At 36.7% G+C, this 17635-nt stretch overlaps 1 protein-coding gene across 1 annotated transcript in view; it reads right to left on the bottom strand.

Moving 5' to 3' along the window:
• The window catches only part of LOC311590924 (vomeronasal type-2 receptor 116-like), a gene marked incomplete at both ends in the record, with an annotated part of 36942 nt that overhangs the window by 2337 nt on the left and 16970 nt on the right, over positions 1 to 17635 (bottom strand). The window contains 3 exons of the mRNA XM_084770217.1: positions 2240 to 2363; positions 12583 to 12810; positions 15185 to 15997. Coding sequence (XP_084626343.1) covers positions 2240 to 2363; positions 12583 to 12810; positions 15185 to 15997 — 1165 coding nt within the window. The remainder of the gene's footprint in view (positions 1 to 2239; positions 2364 to 12582; positions 12811 to 15184; positions 15998 to 17635) is intronic.

Below are 17635 nucleotides of genomic sequence, written 5' to 3'. Positions count from 1 at the left end.
ATGCATGTATATAAAAAGCCATCTTCTAGGAGTTAGATACCTACTCCTTCTACATGGATCCTGGGCATGTATTCAGTTCGTCAGCCCCAGTGTCAAGAGATTTAGATTCTGGGTCATCTCAATTGCCACTAGTGCCCTTTAAGAACTTTCAGTTAGTTATATAGAAGGACAGGCAAAATACTTGAAAAATTATCCATTGACTATTTGCATTTAGTCACTGCTAAATAAATAATCTTGACTAACACGTTGTGTGTAGATGGTGATAATATTTTGAACTAAATTATTTCTGTATAAATTATTCTAAGCTATAACATTATTACATTAATTGGATGCTGTATTATAAACTATTGATTACTAGAATCCTCATATTTCCTACATTATGTCTGAAGAATCATCCGCCCCCATACTTAGAATTACATAACATCAGACATTTGAAAATTGGTCTTTGGATATTACAAAATATCTTCCATCTAATTCTTAGATTATCATAATTATAAGAGAAATGTTTTCCCTCTTTATTAATATAACAGAGAACTTGTATTTGGCACCCAATAGTGACATGACAGGATCTAGCACGTCTGATGCCATAATCTGTACTGCAAGGAATCTTGTATCTATGTGGTGTGCACAAATCATGTAGGGGCACATAAATACATGCAAAGAGAATAAATAAACATTTTAAAAGATCCATGACTAGAATCTAATCTACATAGAGTTTTACTTTTTAAATATATTTTATTAATGCATTCATATTATATCTAAATCATTATCCCATCCCTTGTATCCTCCCATTCCTCTCTCCCTCCCATTTTCCCCTTACTTCCTTCCATTTGACTGTGATGGAGAGGGACCTCCTCTTCCTGCATATGCTCATAAGGTATCAAGTTTCTTCTTGGTAGCCTGCTATTTTTCCTCTGAGTGCCACCTGGCTTTCTCATCCAGGGGATGTAGTCAAATATGGGGCACCAGAGTGCATGTGAAAGTCAGACCCCACTCTCCACTCTATACAAGTGGATCAAAGACCTTAACATAAAACCAGAGACACTAAGTCACTTAGAAGAAAAAGTGGGGAGGAGCCTGAACACATTGGCCCAGGAGACAACTTCCTGAACAGAACATCAATGGTCCAGGCTTTAAGGTCAACAATTAATAAATGGGACCTTATGAGGCTGAGAAGCTTTGGGTAAGGCAGGAGACACTGTCAACAGAACAAAGCGACAGCCTACAGACTGGGAAAAGGTCTTCACCACCCCTACATCTGACAATGGTAATTTCCAAATTATATAAAGAACTCAAGAAATTAAACATCACAAAACCAAATTACCCAATTGAGAAATGGGGCTCAGAACTAAACAGATAATTCTCAACAGAGGAATATTGAATGGATAAGAAACACTTAAAGAAATGCTCAACATCTCTAGTCATCAGAGAAATGCAAATCAAAACAACACTGAGATTCCATCTTACACCCATTAGATTGGCTAAAATAAAAAATTCAAGTGACCTCACATGCTGGCGAGGATGTGGAGACAGAGGAACACTCTTTCATTGATGATGGGAATGCAAACTAGTACAGCCACTTTGGAAATCTATCTGGCACTATATCAGAAACCTGGGAATAGGGCTTCCTCAAGATCCAGCTATTCCACTCCTTGGAATATACCCAAAAGATGCTCCAGGACACAACAAGGACATATGCTCAACAATACTCATAGCAGCCTCATTCATAATAGCCAAAACCTGGAAACAGTCTAAGTGTCCCTCAGTAGAAGAGTGGATAAAGAAACTGTGGTACATTTACACTATGGAATACTACTCAGCTATTAAAAACAAGGGATTCCTGAAATTTGTAGACAAATGGATTGAACTAGATATGATCATAATGAGTGAGTTAACACAGAAGCAGAATGAGTCAAATGGTATATACATAGAGTTTTAGGAGAGATAGGTCATTAAGAATATCTATAAAATTCATGAAACTGAAGGTTGATTACCAAAATATTTCTTTGAAAAATATGATCCTCTGTCATCTGAAAATGAGTCACAGTGTCCATAAGGGTTTATTGTTTGCTGTTGTTTAGGAAATTGCTGATATTTGTATTTCCACAAAGATCTGCATAGGAAAGTTTTATATATATATAAATATAATTTTTCTCCTGTTTTTTCACAAGTGAGTTATCTCAATGTGGGTAGGAGATGATGATAAATGTGAAGATTTCTGTACAGCAGCAACACTCACTTGTCTCATTAGAAATTTCATTTTCTGGGCATGGGCTGCATTCAAAACAGCAGGTGGCCATTCCCTCTTTCCAGAATTTTCTGAATCCAGGACCACAGTCAGCACTACACACAGAGGGCAATATCTGAGAAAAATTAGACACATGCTGATATCAGATTTTTTTCCTACTTCTTCATATATATTATATTAGCCTGTTGAGTTATGAATGACCTTATTCTACAAACAAGAACTGATGGAGCACATGTCACTTAGTACATTGTATAGTGTCAAGCACATAAATATATGGAAACAAAATTGATGAAAAATTGAGTTGCTTCCCAATTCCTAGAAAAGTAGTAACAAAAATTGATGGTGTTCTGTATACAAACACTTCAGAACTTCAGCCAGATCTATCTAGCTAATGATTGTCAAGTTGACACCAAGTACAGTAAAAAGACAGAGGAAAAATTACCTGAGAAATTACGTCCAGCCAACTAGACTGTTCCTATATTTGTGAGGCATTTCATTTCATGGTAATTCCATATGAGTGACCATCCCACTGTGGGAGATGCTCTTGCTAGGCCAGAATCTATGAGAAATCTACCAGAACAAGCCAGTATGCATAGCTTTTTCAGGGTCTAGATTTACTTCCAATCCACAGATGCCTGCCGTGTCTTCCCTTGACAGTCATGGGTGAGACAAATCAACTTTTTCTTCCTTTTGCTTAGGGTCAGTATTTAATCACAGCAACAGATTAGGAGTGTAAGAGTAAAAGACTCATGCACCCAGGAAAATTTATCCTCGAATGTCAGAAACCAAACATGGCCTCCAATAATCTGACAGTGTAAACTTTGACAAGCTGAGTGTAAAGAGAAAACTAGGTGAGTGGGCAAATCCTGGTTTATTTGTGGTGAGAAAGTACCGAATTTCTGTGTACTGAGTTGTACGGTGGAGTGTTTCCTGAGGTCAACAGGCTCCACAGGGCCTGTGAATATGGGAACACTTGAATAAAGATTGTTTAATTTAATTTGAAGAAATTTAAGTTAAAATAAAATATTGAACGTGAAGGTCATTTGCATGACAATGAACATTGAAATTGGGGACTGCATGGATAATTGGTCTGTTTCTTCCTTCCCAGTTTGAGTACTTTGCCCTATATTTGAGTTGAATTATGTGATGGATCAACCTTATTGATATATGTATGTTTAGTCATGCTTTTATTCCAGGAATGAAGTCATGTTCTGCTAAGAGAGTGATCTTTCTCTTTTGTTGCTGAGTTCTTTTGGTAGGTGATTAGTCAAGAATTATTCCATGCATAGCCAGGGTAGAGATGATTTTCTAATAGTTTATATTACACTTTAAAGCAATGCATTTCCACTACTCTTATGGAACAGCTCTCTTCATGTATGTGAATGAGTTTTTGTTTTCCCCATGGAGGCAACAAACCTGTCTTTCTCATAAGCAATTCTTATTGCCTTTGTGTTTCCATTAGAGAATGTGACTACTACAATTCAGTTATTTGTTATACTTATTTGTTAATTAATTCTGCATGTTGTTACTGTGATATTGATTCCTTTCTAATAGATGTTTTTCTTTCTGCCATCCTAATGTTGTCTTTATGTAGCATTGGAAACTTTTGCTCATCATATTTATATTTGTGAAGGAGTTCTTAAAGTATCATTTATAGCTCTGTTTCAGTGCACATGAATTTTGTATTTATGTTCATTATTGAACTTTGGTCCCTTTCGTTCTATTATTAGATATCAAAATACTGTGTGTAGTAACTAGCCTTGACAATTATGTGTCTAAATGTTTGACACACATCATTGTTACTCTCCTCCTTTAAGAGCCTCCATAGTGGAATCTTCAATTCTTCATGTGCTGCTATTCTATGAATGGGGCTTTATATAGAAGCATTCCATATTCTCACCTTGGTTCAAAGCAAATTTAAATAATATATATCAATTTCTGGCTCATTTTTTGTGGTGATGTATACCTTTAATCCTAGCACTCAGGGAGGCAGATGCAAGGCAATTGCTGTGACTCTGAGACCAGTCTGCTCTGCTAAGTGAGCCCTGGCATGCCAAGGCTACACAGAGAATCCTTATCCAGAAAAACAAAACAAAACAAAGAAACAACAACTAAAAACAAAGTTGGACCATTTCTGATGTTGAGAGTTTAGTACTTAACAAGTGCTCTCTCTGTGTAGCCACAGATCGTGTTTTACTTAAGAAATTTAAAGCTACATTTTACTGGATACAATGTAGATGCCTTCAGTCTGTCCTTTTTTTCTTATTGTACCGATGGTTTGTGAAATTGACCTGTTCATCAGATGCCCTTTGTATACTCTGTATTTCATTTTTTTATTGTTTTATCTTCATCATACTTTGATCATTCTAACTCATATGTCTTGTTTTCAAGTCTTTGCATCCAGTCTTCAACTTGAAATATTCTCTTGGTGAGAACACTAATGCTTTTATTTGATTTATTATGTTGTTCCCTTCCGTATTTTAGATTGATTATTTAACAACATTTTGTATCTTCCCTCCCTTCTTGTTTCAACTCTTCACTCAGTGTTTTTTTGTATCCAAGTTTTCAATATCTCATTGTTTGCTCTCAAATGTGATTTGTGTTCTTAATTCTTTGGTAACTCTTATAATTTTTTTATATTACATAATTTAAACATTACATCATGGCTATCTTAAAAAGATTCAATACAGCATGTTATCTTGACCAAAAGCCAATTAAAAATAAAATGATGCCCAAGGAATTGATGGTTCAAAGACATATATCCTGCAAATGGTACAGATGTAGTTAAAATATATATTTCAATGTAAGATGAAGCTCAGTTATAAGAACCAATTAAATTAGGTATTGTTTTTACCCTAGCTATGGCAAAATTATTTGTTCCCTAATTTTATATCATTTATTCAGATTACATCCTGATTTTTACTACTCACTTGTATCTTCATGCTCACATGATCTTTCTTCTCCTCTATTTCTCTCCTCTAGACCTCTGACAACAAGGGACTTCCTCCTCCACCATATGGCTACAGCATATAAGGTCTCATCCTGGTACCTTCTTCTCCTTCTGTTTTCCAAAGGGCCTCCCACCACATGGAAGTGATCAATTATGGGGAAATATAGTTTATGTCAGAGGCAGTGTCTACTGTACACAGAACTGTGAGATAATGAATGGTCTAATCTTCAATTATCCATCCCACTCACTGTACCCCACCAGGTGTCCAGCAGCAAGTCCCAGCATCTGTGCTAAACCACCACTGGGTGGAGCCTCTCATAGGACATCAATTTTGAGTTGATATCCTCTTCTAAGTGAATATACACCCTGCCTGAATTTCTGGGTCTCTGTTACCTCACATTGGATGACCATTTTTAGCTCCATACATTTTCCTGGAAACTTCAAGGTTTCCTTGTTTTTAAAAGATGAGTAGGATTCCAATGTGTAAATGTACCAAAGTTTTCTTATACAGTCTTAGGTTGAGGGGCATCTAGGTTGTTTCCAGATTCTGGTGGTTTTAAGCATAGTTGAGCAAATGTCTTTGTTGTATAATTGAGCATTTTTCCATATATACCCAGGAGTGGTATAGCAGGGCTTTAAGTATCACTATTCTCCATTATCTGAGAAAGTGCCAGATTGATTTCTATAGTGGTTGTGCAAGTTTACGCTTCCACCAGCAATGGAAGAGTGTTTCCATTTCCCCACATCCTAGACAGCAGTTGCTGCCATTTGAGTTTTTATTTTAGCCATGGTGGTGGGTGTAAGATGGAATGTCAGAAGTGATTTCATTTAGCTCTCACTGATGACAAACATTGAGCATTTTTAAGTGTTTCATATGGAAAAATTAAAATCCCAGAATACCTAAAACAAACCAGTACAATAAAAGATCTTCTAGAGGAATCTCCATACCTGATCTCAAGTTGTACTATAGAGCAACAATAATTAAAACAGCATTGTACTGGCATCAAAATATGATGGTTGATCAATGGTATCGAATTGAAGACCCAGAAATAAATCCACACACATGGACATTTGATTTTTGACAAAGAAGCCAAATCTATTAAATGGAAAAAGACAACATCTTCAACAAGTGTTTCTGGTCTAACTGGATGTTTACATGTAGAAAAATGCATGGACACCCATATTTATCACCATGCCCAAAACTCAAATCCAAGTGGATTAAAGACTTGAACATAAAACCAGAGACAATAAATGTGTTAGAAGAAAAAGTAGGAAAGAGCCTGTAACTCATTAGCACAGGAGACAACTTCCTGAACAGAAATCCAAGAGCCAAGGCAATAAAGTCAACAATTAGTAACTAGGACTCCATGAGGCCGAGAAGCTTCTATATGGCAGAAGATACTGTCAAGAGAACAAAGCAACAGCCTACACATGGGAAAAGATTTTCACCAACTCTACTTCTGACAAAGGACTAATATCCAAAATATATAAAGAGTTCAAGAAATTAACCAAATAATCCAATGAAGAAATGGATCTCAGAACTAAATGGAGAATTCTCAAGAGACGAATATTGAATGGCTGAGAAATGCTTAACATCCTTAGTCAACAGAGAAATGCTAGTCAAACTATGTTGAGATTCCATCTGACACCCATCTGAATGGACAAGTTCAAAAACTCCATTGACAGCACATGCTGGCAAGTACGTGGAGTAAGGGAACACTCCATCATTGGTGGTGGGAGTGCAAACTTGTACAAACATTTTGGAGATCAATCTGGCTCTTTTTCAGAATACTTAAGACTCTCTTAAGACCCAGCTATACCGCTCCTTGGAATATACCCAGAAGTTGTTGTACCACACCACAAGGACATATACTCAACGATATTCATAGCAGCCTTATTTTTAATAGCCAGAACCTGGAAACAACCTAAATGTTGCTCAGTCAAAGAATAGTTATAGAAGCTGTGGTACATTTGCACTATTCAATAATACTCAGCTATTAAAAACAAGAAAATCCTGAAAATTGTGGGCAAATGAAGGGAACTAGGAATGATCATATTGAGTGAGTTAACACAGGCTCAGAAAGACTCACATGGTGTATACACGCATATAATTGGACACTAGCCCCACAAGGATGTTCCGTGAAAGTCTTAACTTATCATGAGACTGGGATAGATGTGGGGACATCCTATTGGGATTCCAGGTGAGCAAAGTACATGAGAATAGGGAAATACAAGGATCCAGTGGGTCCTAGGAACCTACAAGAAGCACATCATGATCAGCAGATCTGGACCCAGGGTGTCTGCTTAAGCTACTGCACCAACCAAGACAACATACACAGTAAAGTTTGGACCCCTAATCAGATATAGGCAAGAGACAGGTCATTATCCTCAGTCATGTGGGAGTGAGGACTGACTCTGACATGAACTCTGGAGCCCCATATTTAGCCATTTCCCCTTGGTGAAGAGGTGTGGTAGTACTCAGAGAAAGAATAGGAAGGCTACCAAGATGAGACTTGAAAGGCTGTGACCATATGGGAGAGGAGGTCCCCCTCTGTCTGTGAAAGAAGGACAGTAGGAGGAATGGGAGGAGAGAAGCAAGGTAATTATATTGAGATGTAATTTGAGTAATCAAATAATAATAACAAAAAATAAAATTTTTTATGACCAGTGATTGCTAGGTTCTTCTTTTGATGTTGGTTGTGGTAGTGTGTTTGTCTGGATTTGTTTTGCTAAAGTAATGGTAGCTATTTCCTGTGTTTTCCTTAGTTTAGTTAGCCTCTGGTTTGGAGTTTTCCTCTTATCATCCTCGTTAGGCAGGGATTTTTGCATAGGTATCATCTAATATCTAATTATTTTTCATCCATTGTTAAGAAAATTTTGCTGTGCATAGTCATCTGGACTGGTATGTCTAGACTATTAGTGTTGGCAAGACCTCTGTCCAGGCCCTTCTGGCTTTTGTGGCCTCTTCTGAAAAATCAGATGTGATTCTGGTAAGTTTGCAATTGTAGATTACTTAGCCGTTTTCTCTTGGTGCTTTTAACATTTTTCTTTTTCTGTGCATTTTGTGTTTTGATTATTATGTGGCAACAGGATTTTCTTTTATAGTCTACCCTCTATGGCGCACTGCAGGCCTCTTGTATGCTTATAAGCATCTCTTTCTTCAAATTGCCAAAGTTTTCTGCTATTATTTTGTTGAAAATAGTATCTTGGACTTGATCCTTGCATCTTATGTTTTTCTATTCCTTTTACTCTTAGGTTTCATCTTTTCATGCTCTACATGATTCCTTCCGGCCCTAGGTGTTTTATTGATTTCCTTCAACTGAATGTTTGCATTTTCTTGAATTTCTTCCAGGTTTTCTTAACTTCCTCTGTACTGGCCTCTGTCTAAGTCTAAGTTCCCCAAGTTGATTGGTTCTATCTTCATGTATTTTTCCATGATTTACATTTCTTTCATCCATTATTATCTTCATTACGAAGAATTAGAGGTCCTTTTCTTTGCTCCAGGTGTTGGAGAGTTTCCATATCTGATTGCTTTTTTATAACTTTGTTTTGGAGATGCCGTATTATTTTGGCTTTTATCATATGTTTTGTCCCACTGGCCTTTAGTCTCTTGCTGTCTCTCATGTGTGGTTGTGGTTTCTGTTGTCCTTTTCTGACTGTTGATTTTGTTGATTTGAATAATGCCTCTCTACCTTATAGTTACTTTTCTGTTTTGTTAATTTTTTGAAGAACTAACTCTTGTTTTTGTTTATTCTGGGAATTGTTCCCTTTGTTTCTAATTTATTGATTTCATCCACAAGTTTGACTGTTTCTAGCCATCTACTCCTTTTGGGTATTTCTCATTTTTTTCCTAGCACTTCCAGATGTCTCTTTAAGTTGCTTGTATGAGCTGTTTCCAATCTCTTTATGAAGGCACTTCCTTTCTTCTTAGTAGTGCTTTCAATGTATCCCATGAATTTGAATAGGTTGTACCTTCATTTTCATTGAATTTTTGGAAATCCATAATTTCTTTCTTTATTGATTCTCTGACCCAGTTGTCATTCAGTACAGAGGTTTTCAGTTTCCATGTGTATGTAGGCATTTTGTTATCTCTGCTATGGTTCTGGTCCAGCTTCATTTCATGGTTTTCTGATAATGTTCAATATATTATTTCAATCCTTTTGTATTTGTTGAAGCTTCTTTTGTGACCTATTATTTGGCCAATTATGAAGAAGGCTCCATGAGGTGCTGAGAAGAAGGTATAATCTTTTGTGTTTGGATGGACATTCTGTAGATATCTGTTAGGTCCATTTGATACATGACATCTCTTAGTATAATTACTTCTTAGTTTAGCTTGTGTTTCATTTACTTATCCATTGGTTAATGGGTGGGAATATTTAATTCCCCACTCTTAGTATGTGGTAAAGATGTCTGGTTTAAGCTTTATTATTGTTTCTTTTACAAATGTAGGTGCACTTTTATTTGGGGCATAGGTGATCAGAATGGTGACTTCATTTTGGTTGAGTTTTCTTTTGGTGAGTATGAGGTGTGTTTCTTCCTGTCTCTTTACTAATTTTGGTAGAAAGTCCATTTTATTAGATATTAGAATGGTTACTTCAAGTCTTTTCTTCTGTCTGTTTGCTTAGGAGAACATTTTACAACCTTTTACTATGAGATAATTTCTATCTTTGTGGCTGAGTTGCATTTCTTGAATGCAGAATAACATTGGGTCTGCTTTATTTATCAATTCTGTTAGTCTATTTTTTTGATTATTGAAGAATATTGACCATTGATGTTTAAAGATTTTTATGACCAGTGAATGTTAGGTTCTATATTTTGATTTATGGTGTGGTAGTGTGTCTGTCTGGTGTTGTTTTGCTAAAGTGAAGTTATCTATTTCCTGTGTTTTCCTTGGTTTAGTTAGCCTCCTTGGTTTGGAGTTTTCCTCCTATCATCTTCTATAGGGCTGGATTTTTGGAAAGGTACTGTTTAAGTTTATTTTTTTCATGGAATATCTCCTTTTCTTCATTTATGGTTATTGAAAACTTTGCTGGCCATATTAATCTAATTAATCTGTAGAGTGTTCGGGTTTGCAAGACTTCTTCCCAGGCCTTTTTTTGGCTTTGATGGCCTCTGCTGAAAATTCAGATATGTTTACTCCCAGACACAGAGTCAGATATATAAAGTATAGATGGAGCTCTCAGGCACACATCTAGTCTCTGGGGTCTGGGCACATGGCCACAGGGAAACAGCAATGTCTTTGTGGACTAGTTTATGTGGCCTGAGGCCAGAATCATCATGTTCCAGACAGTGTAGACCCATCTAACCCAGGATACTCCAGCTTTGATGTTCTGAATCTCTCAACCCAGTCCCTTGGCTCAGTCTCTTTGATCATAGAACATGATCTGTGCTGCCATCTTGGATCCTCTGATAATAATTATTAATTTGTCGCTTAATATGAGATTGAACATTCTTTCATTTAAGTCTATAACAGTAGAGTTATGTTATTCCTTTCCATATCTTCATATTTTTGTGTATTTGTCTACATTGGGATATGTATATGGGTAGCAGAGCTTTGTTTATATTGTTTTGATATCTGTGTGCTCTTCCTGTGGTTCCTTATGTAATATTCTACTAAGATGTGGTTATAACAAAAATGAATTTTCATTTATTGTTACAGAATTGATATATATATTTTAGTAGCTACACCTTCAGCTCATATGTTCTTTTCCCTAAGATAGACTTTTCTCATCACACTGAAGAGAACAATTTACTATAAGTTTTATATTTTCTGAGCAATAGGACATATCACTTGATATCAAAATTGAAGCCATTCTTGAAATTAAATCTTTTAAAATTCAATGACCTTTGATATTGGGTAATTTCTAGTAAATAACTTAACATCACCCACATCACAATTCATAGCTATAATATAAACATCAAATAACATGAGAAATTTCTTTTGTTAATGTCACATTTGTATTTCTATCATTCCACTCCATATAGAGAACTAAAAATGAAATCCCACTATTGATTAGAATGAACTATACCATAATTCAGGGGGTTAAACAAGTTTCTTCTGGTGAAAAATTTCTTCTCCAGTGTATCACTCAGGGCTGGAGAGATGTTACATTGTCATTAATAATTATTGCTCAAGAAGAGGACCCAAGTTTGACTTTGAAAACCCATTTTCTCTCAGAAATCCATCTTAAGTTCCCAGGAACCTGAATCACTTCTTAGAATCCATATGCATTTTCCCCTTATTCCCCTCCCCTATGACTGTTCCTGAGGGGGATTACCTCCCCCTGTATATGCTCATAGGGTATCAAGTCTTTTCTTGGTAACCTGCTGTCCTTCCTCTGAGTGACACCAGGTCTCCCCCTCCAGGGGACCTGGTCAAAGGTGAGGCACCAGAGTATGTGAGAAAGTAATATCCCACTCTCCACTCTACTGTGGAGAGTGTTCTGTCCGAGAGGGAGGGAAGAATGGGAGGATACAAGGGATGGGATAACCACTGAGATGTAATAAGAATAAATTAATAAAGGAGAAACAAAACAAAACAAAAAACATTAAAATGTCACTAATTAAAACAAGAAAAAAAGGAATCCATATGCATTACATGTGCCAGTATTGCATAGACATATATACAGATACACCATTCATAAACATGTTAAAGAAAAAATTAGTTGAATAAAAACCAAGGTTATAAATCTTAGAAAATCTAACATGGTTCATGAAATTTTAAATTCATATATAGGATCATTTAGAATTTAGAAACTCAATCTAAAAAGGATTGAACAGTATTACATAATAAAATGAATGATATTTTTCTTTACTCCATCCTTACAATAACATCAGTATATTTGAAATCTGCGCCAACAGAAGTGGAACAATCACTGTGTTGTAAAAGGACATGAACCAAGAAACAGTTGTTCACTTTAGAGCAAGCAATATAAAACAGTAGTAAAACACAGTGTTTTAGTAATACTAACCAGAAAGAGAGGCTGGGCGGTGGTAGCTCTTACCTTTAATCCCAGAACTAAGGAGGCAGAGGCAGGTGGATCGCTGTGAGTTCAAGGCTAGCCTGGTCTACAAAGCGAGTCCAAGACCAGTAAGGCTACACAGAAAAACCCTGTCTTGAAAAACCACAACCAACCAACCAACCAACTAACAAAATACCCAAAATCCAGAAACAGATCTAATATGATAAATGTAACTGTATGGAAATTAGTTCAACTGACTAAGAAATATATCACATCAGAAGAAAAAATAGGAAACCAAGTATAAGAGGACACCTTTTGATGCCTTATCTGACAATCTATTTTATTTCTCTAATTTAGAATGTGCACACATGACCCTGTTTACTGGTGAGTCAGGTAAATCAGTACAATCAGTTCAAACCTACCTTTGTACTTCCTGTGGCCCACTCCATCATGTCTGCAGATAAATGGAGCTGTTTACCATGTGGAAAATAGGGGCTGAAACTTCCAATCTTCAACTTAATTCCAAGACCTTGTTGCAAATTGGAAATAGAGAAAATGTCAGTATTCCTTTGCAGTTTTTCTCTTTGGTTCATATTTACTCTGTCACCAACTGGGTTTGTGAAGTGGATGTTCCTCAGAATGTCATAAAGCTGAAATAGAAATAGCATACTGTAGTGCACAGTCCCTTTCTTGAAGCCAGACAGTGTAATCTCACATTATCTTAAGGGCAAATTCAATGAACATATCCAGGAGCAAAATCTCAGTGACAGCAACTGGATAAATAAAATTATCAACTGTGTGACAATCTGGAGACCTAAGACATGGAGGCCTTCTGGGAGGATATGGGAGTGAGTCTAGGTAAGAGTCCTAGTAGCAAGGGTCATGGAGACTAGACAGAACTCTTTGTGGAGGGAAGGGAACACCATCCCACCCAACAAAACTTCAGCCCAAAATTTACCCTGCCTATGGAAAATGCAAGGATAAAGATAGCAGTGGGATTGAGGGATGTCCAAAAAATGCCTGGACCAATAGGAGACCCACCCCATGGGAGAAAGCCAGACCCTGACACTATTTATGACATTCTGCTATGCTTGCACATGGGAGCCTAGCAAAGCTGTTCTCTGAGACCCTACACTCAGAAGTGGATGGAAACACATGCTGAGATTCACAGCTGAACACAGGGTGAAGGGTATGAAGTCTAGTGGAAAAGTTGGGAGGAAAGAAAGAAGTATCTGGGAGTAACAGAGCTCCACAAGTAGGCCAAAATATGAAGTAAACTGGGCCCAGAGGGGTTTATGGAGATTGAAACAAACACTGAGGATCATGCATAGGCTGGGCCTAGGTCCCCTACACAGATAAAGCCAATGGGAAGCTTAGGATTATATGTGCCCTATAATAGGGAGAGAGCAGGATGTCTCAGATTAGGACTCAGTTGGATCTCAATGATCCCTACAACCTAGTGGAGTTACCTTACCTGGCCACAGGGAAGAGGAAATGCTCAGCCCTGATGCAACTTGATGAGCTTGGGTGAGTGGGTAATAGGGATCCTCTTTTCTGAGAAGTAGGGTAGTGGGGATGGACATAAAGTGTGACTAGGAGGATCTTAGAGAAAAGCCTACCCTCAGGATATAAAGAGAATAAAGAAATGAATTAAATTTAAAAAGTACCAAAATATTACTGGAGTTTTATAGCTCTCAAAAGTAAACTACAAAACACAGAGACATACTTGCAGAACCAGAGGAGATATGTAGTATGAACACACACCTACACACTGACACACAGATAGACACTTACACACACACACACACACACACACACACACACACACACACACACACACTCCTACACAGAGAGGTTTTTAATCATACAGAATATACACAGTGCAGGAACAGAATTAATTATACCCAAATACACATACGTGCCCCCAAACCTATAAACATACAAGCACACAGAGGTAGAGAAATATACAGATGTAGAAGAATACAAAATACATTCATAGATAATCACATACATTCCCTGAAAGGTACTCAGAAGACAAACAGATAAAAACACCCACATTGGGTGACATTGACAGATAGATAAATTTACCGTCATATACATCATACATAGACAGGAAGATCCAGATACACATAAAGTCATACACACACACACACACACACACACACACACACACACACAAAGCAACACAGATATACCTAAATGCAAAGACATTGACCCAAACACAAAAAATACACACCCAGTCACCTCACCACACATTTACTGACAAATACACACAGAAAGATAAAAACAGACACAAACACACATACAGAAAGATACTGCTACATTAAATATTTTATATTCACTCCCACAGATAATTGGAAAGATAGGCATGTAGAATAAAAAATCTATACCTAGCAACAGCAACACAAATGTGCAAAGTGATGCACAACAACAGGAAAAACATACAGATATACAAAGTGATAAGTATAATTTTCACATATGAGCAAACATGTATGTACTGAATTGAATTCCAGCACTGTTTCCTTGGTAGCTACTCTCACAAACCACAGTAAGGATACTAGTACATACAGTGGGTGCTGAATCAGTTTAAAAACATTGGGAAAACCATCCATCCAGTTATTACAATATATTTGACAATTAATGAACAAGGGCTTATCCTCTCATCATGGAGAGGATTAATTTGCAAACACTGATTATACTTCCAGTTTTGAACCAGTGTGATGATATTAAGGATCTTTGTATCAAAGTCAATAGGCATCATAAACAAAATTTCCTACCACACTAGTGCCTTTTATTTTTGCATTTTTATTTGTATTTCTTTTCTTTTTCCCTTAAATAATTTATTCAGATTACATCCCAATTGTTATCCCCTCACTTGGATCTTCCCATTAACCCCTCTCTCTCACTTTCACCCTATCAAGCTTTATATTTCTTTTTTTTACTACACTCAGATGGCACCTGTGAGAGCCTTATAAAAATATGTCTTTGATGACACCAAATATTATACAACAGAAGAAACAGTACCTTAAAGCACTGATGATTGTAGTTGTTCCATGTGCTTATTTCTTGTTGAAACATATTGTGAAATAACCACTCATGACTGGCATGGGCAAAGGCATATACAGCATTGTATATGTCATAACTGCTACCACTAAAAGCCATGTCAAAAGAGTTTTCCATTAGCCACTGCAATGTGGTATTGGATGAGCAGTTCTTCATTGTGTTACAGTTAGATGCCAAGGCTTCACAGTTAAAGTCCATCCACTCCAGGCTTGCCAGATATTCATCAGAGTATTTGATAGGGTTCACTGTCTGGACAAAATTTTTGAAACCTGAAATATCTGGATGATGGTGTGTAAAAGTAAGAGTCCCATAAAATGAATCAAGTGTGTAGTCCCTCTTACTAATAGCATCATCCCACTGAAAGGTTGTGATCCATATTCTCTTTATACCTGGGGATTCCTGTTTTCTTAAGCTCAAAGCTAGTGTATACTCTATGTCACCATAAACGATGACAACATTTGTGGAAGATGTCATGATTTGGTTGTAATACACTTCTGCTCTTGACATGTATAATTCCATGTTGACTGGGATCATGTTCACAAAGGCAAAGCAGACTGTGTTTTTTTCCATCTCTCTCCTCAAATATGAGAGAAATTGTATGCCCTGATCATTGTCTGAGATGACTAGCCCAACCCAGTTCCATCTGAAATAAAGTAAGAAGGAGACCATGGCCAGGGCCAGAGATATGTCCTTATGGCCCATCTGATATAGAAGAGGATATTGTTCATGATCACTTAGGACAGAATGGAAAGGTCCAAATGTAAGCAGAAAGACCTAGGACACAGGTAGCAGCATGAGGCAGCATGAATATGTAAGAACTTGTAAACACATTTCTCTTCAGAGAGTTCTAGAGAAACCAATTAGCTGCTACATCTTCCCTCATCTCTATTTCAAAAAAGGACATGTGGGTGGAAGACCTATGATGTCTCTAAATAGTAAGCCTTTGAACAAATAGATTGATGTAATCATGAGGTCATTCTCCTCCTTTAACTATTGTTAGGATCTCTAAATCCTACCAAAAGAGACATGATATCAAAATTCCCACTCCAAAAACTCTCACCTTGTAACTTAGGAACAGGTTCATGAATGTCTGTATTGTTGCTGTTGTTTCCCAGCTTGTTCCTGTAAGTAACACTCTACACACTGGCTTTCTTTTACAGTCATAATTAGGTAGAACATTTTTTATGACCATACGCATATGACTTGTGAATTGTGGCAGTGTCATACAACCAAACCCAAGGTAGTCAAACAGAGAGATATTTGGTAAAAGACCAGGGTTCCTGTTGACTTCATCCATGGAAAAAGCCAATGCAAATCGCTGGCTTTCTGGTGTTGCGCTGTAAAAGGAAACACTGTTTATTATGGGCCGAGATATACAGCTAATCATTTGTAATGAATACAAGAAATATCCTTTACTGAACAGTATTTCCTCCCACCCCCAAAGATTGAAACAGATGTCTTATGTTGTGAGATTATAATGACATAAGAAGCTGGAAATTACAAAAGCTTTAAACACTCCTGAGAGTGTGTCTCCCATATATAATATGTGATATTGACATCTTCCACAGAGACTGTTTCTATGTCTTGTTTTTAGATACTGTCTCAGAAGGTAAAGACAAGAGCATAAGTTTGACCAAAGAGAATTTCTAAAGAAAGCTTTAATTTGAAATTATTGAGCAATATAAAAATATGTGATTGTTAGATGTCTTAGGTTTTTATCATGAAATTAATGGAATTAGCTAAGGCAGTTAAAGGAAGAATTATGAGTGCAAGTCATCCTTATCATGGACTATATTTTGCTCCTGCAGTTAAATTTATTTATAATTAGTGATAATATGTTTAACAAATCACCTCATATCGGTCTAAATTCTGTGTTTTTTCTTCCAGTTTGACTACTAGAGAAATAAAATCATTTTGTAAATATTATTGTTATACAAATTCTTACATCTACAGAATAATTGATAAAAATGTATGTTTGCACATGTTTGTGTGGACAATAAATTTTATAGGTCACAATACGGTAATATAATACACCGTTTTAAAAATTTATACATTGCTCTAAAATATTCTGACTCAAATGCACATGCACACACTGCGTCAGTTACTGAAAAGAGAATTAGATCACAAGCCACCACCCAATTATGATTCACCTATTTTCTGTTTACACACACATGTGATGCACCTACCCTGAGCATATCCTTGTAACATAATTTTTTTACTAGAAGACATCCTTAGCTAGATGTGGTGCTACATGCTTTGTAATGGTGGCACTCAGGAAGGCAGATGCAGTCAGATTACTGTTAGATTGAAGATGTAATTTTCTATGAAATGAGTGCAGAACAACCAATACATTACCAAAAAATGTCTCAAAAACATTATTTTGACCGACTCTCTGGTAACACTAACATAACT

Source organism: Acomys minous, assembly GCF_964271855.1.
Source record: "Acomys minous genome assembly, chromosome: 20".
Classification (NCBI taxonomy): Eukaryota; Metazoa; Chordata; class Mammalia; order Rodentia; family Muridae; genus Acomys; species Acomys minous.
The sequence above is the reverse complement of the archived record's forward strand: the minus strand, read 5'-3'. Positions and strand labels throughout refer to the sequence as shown.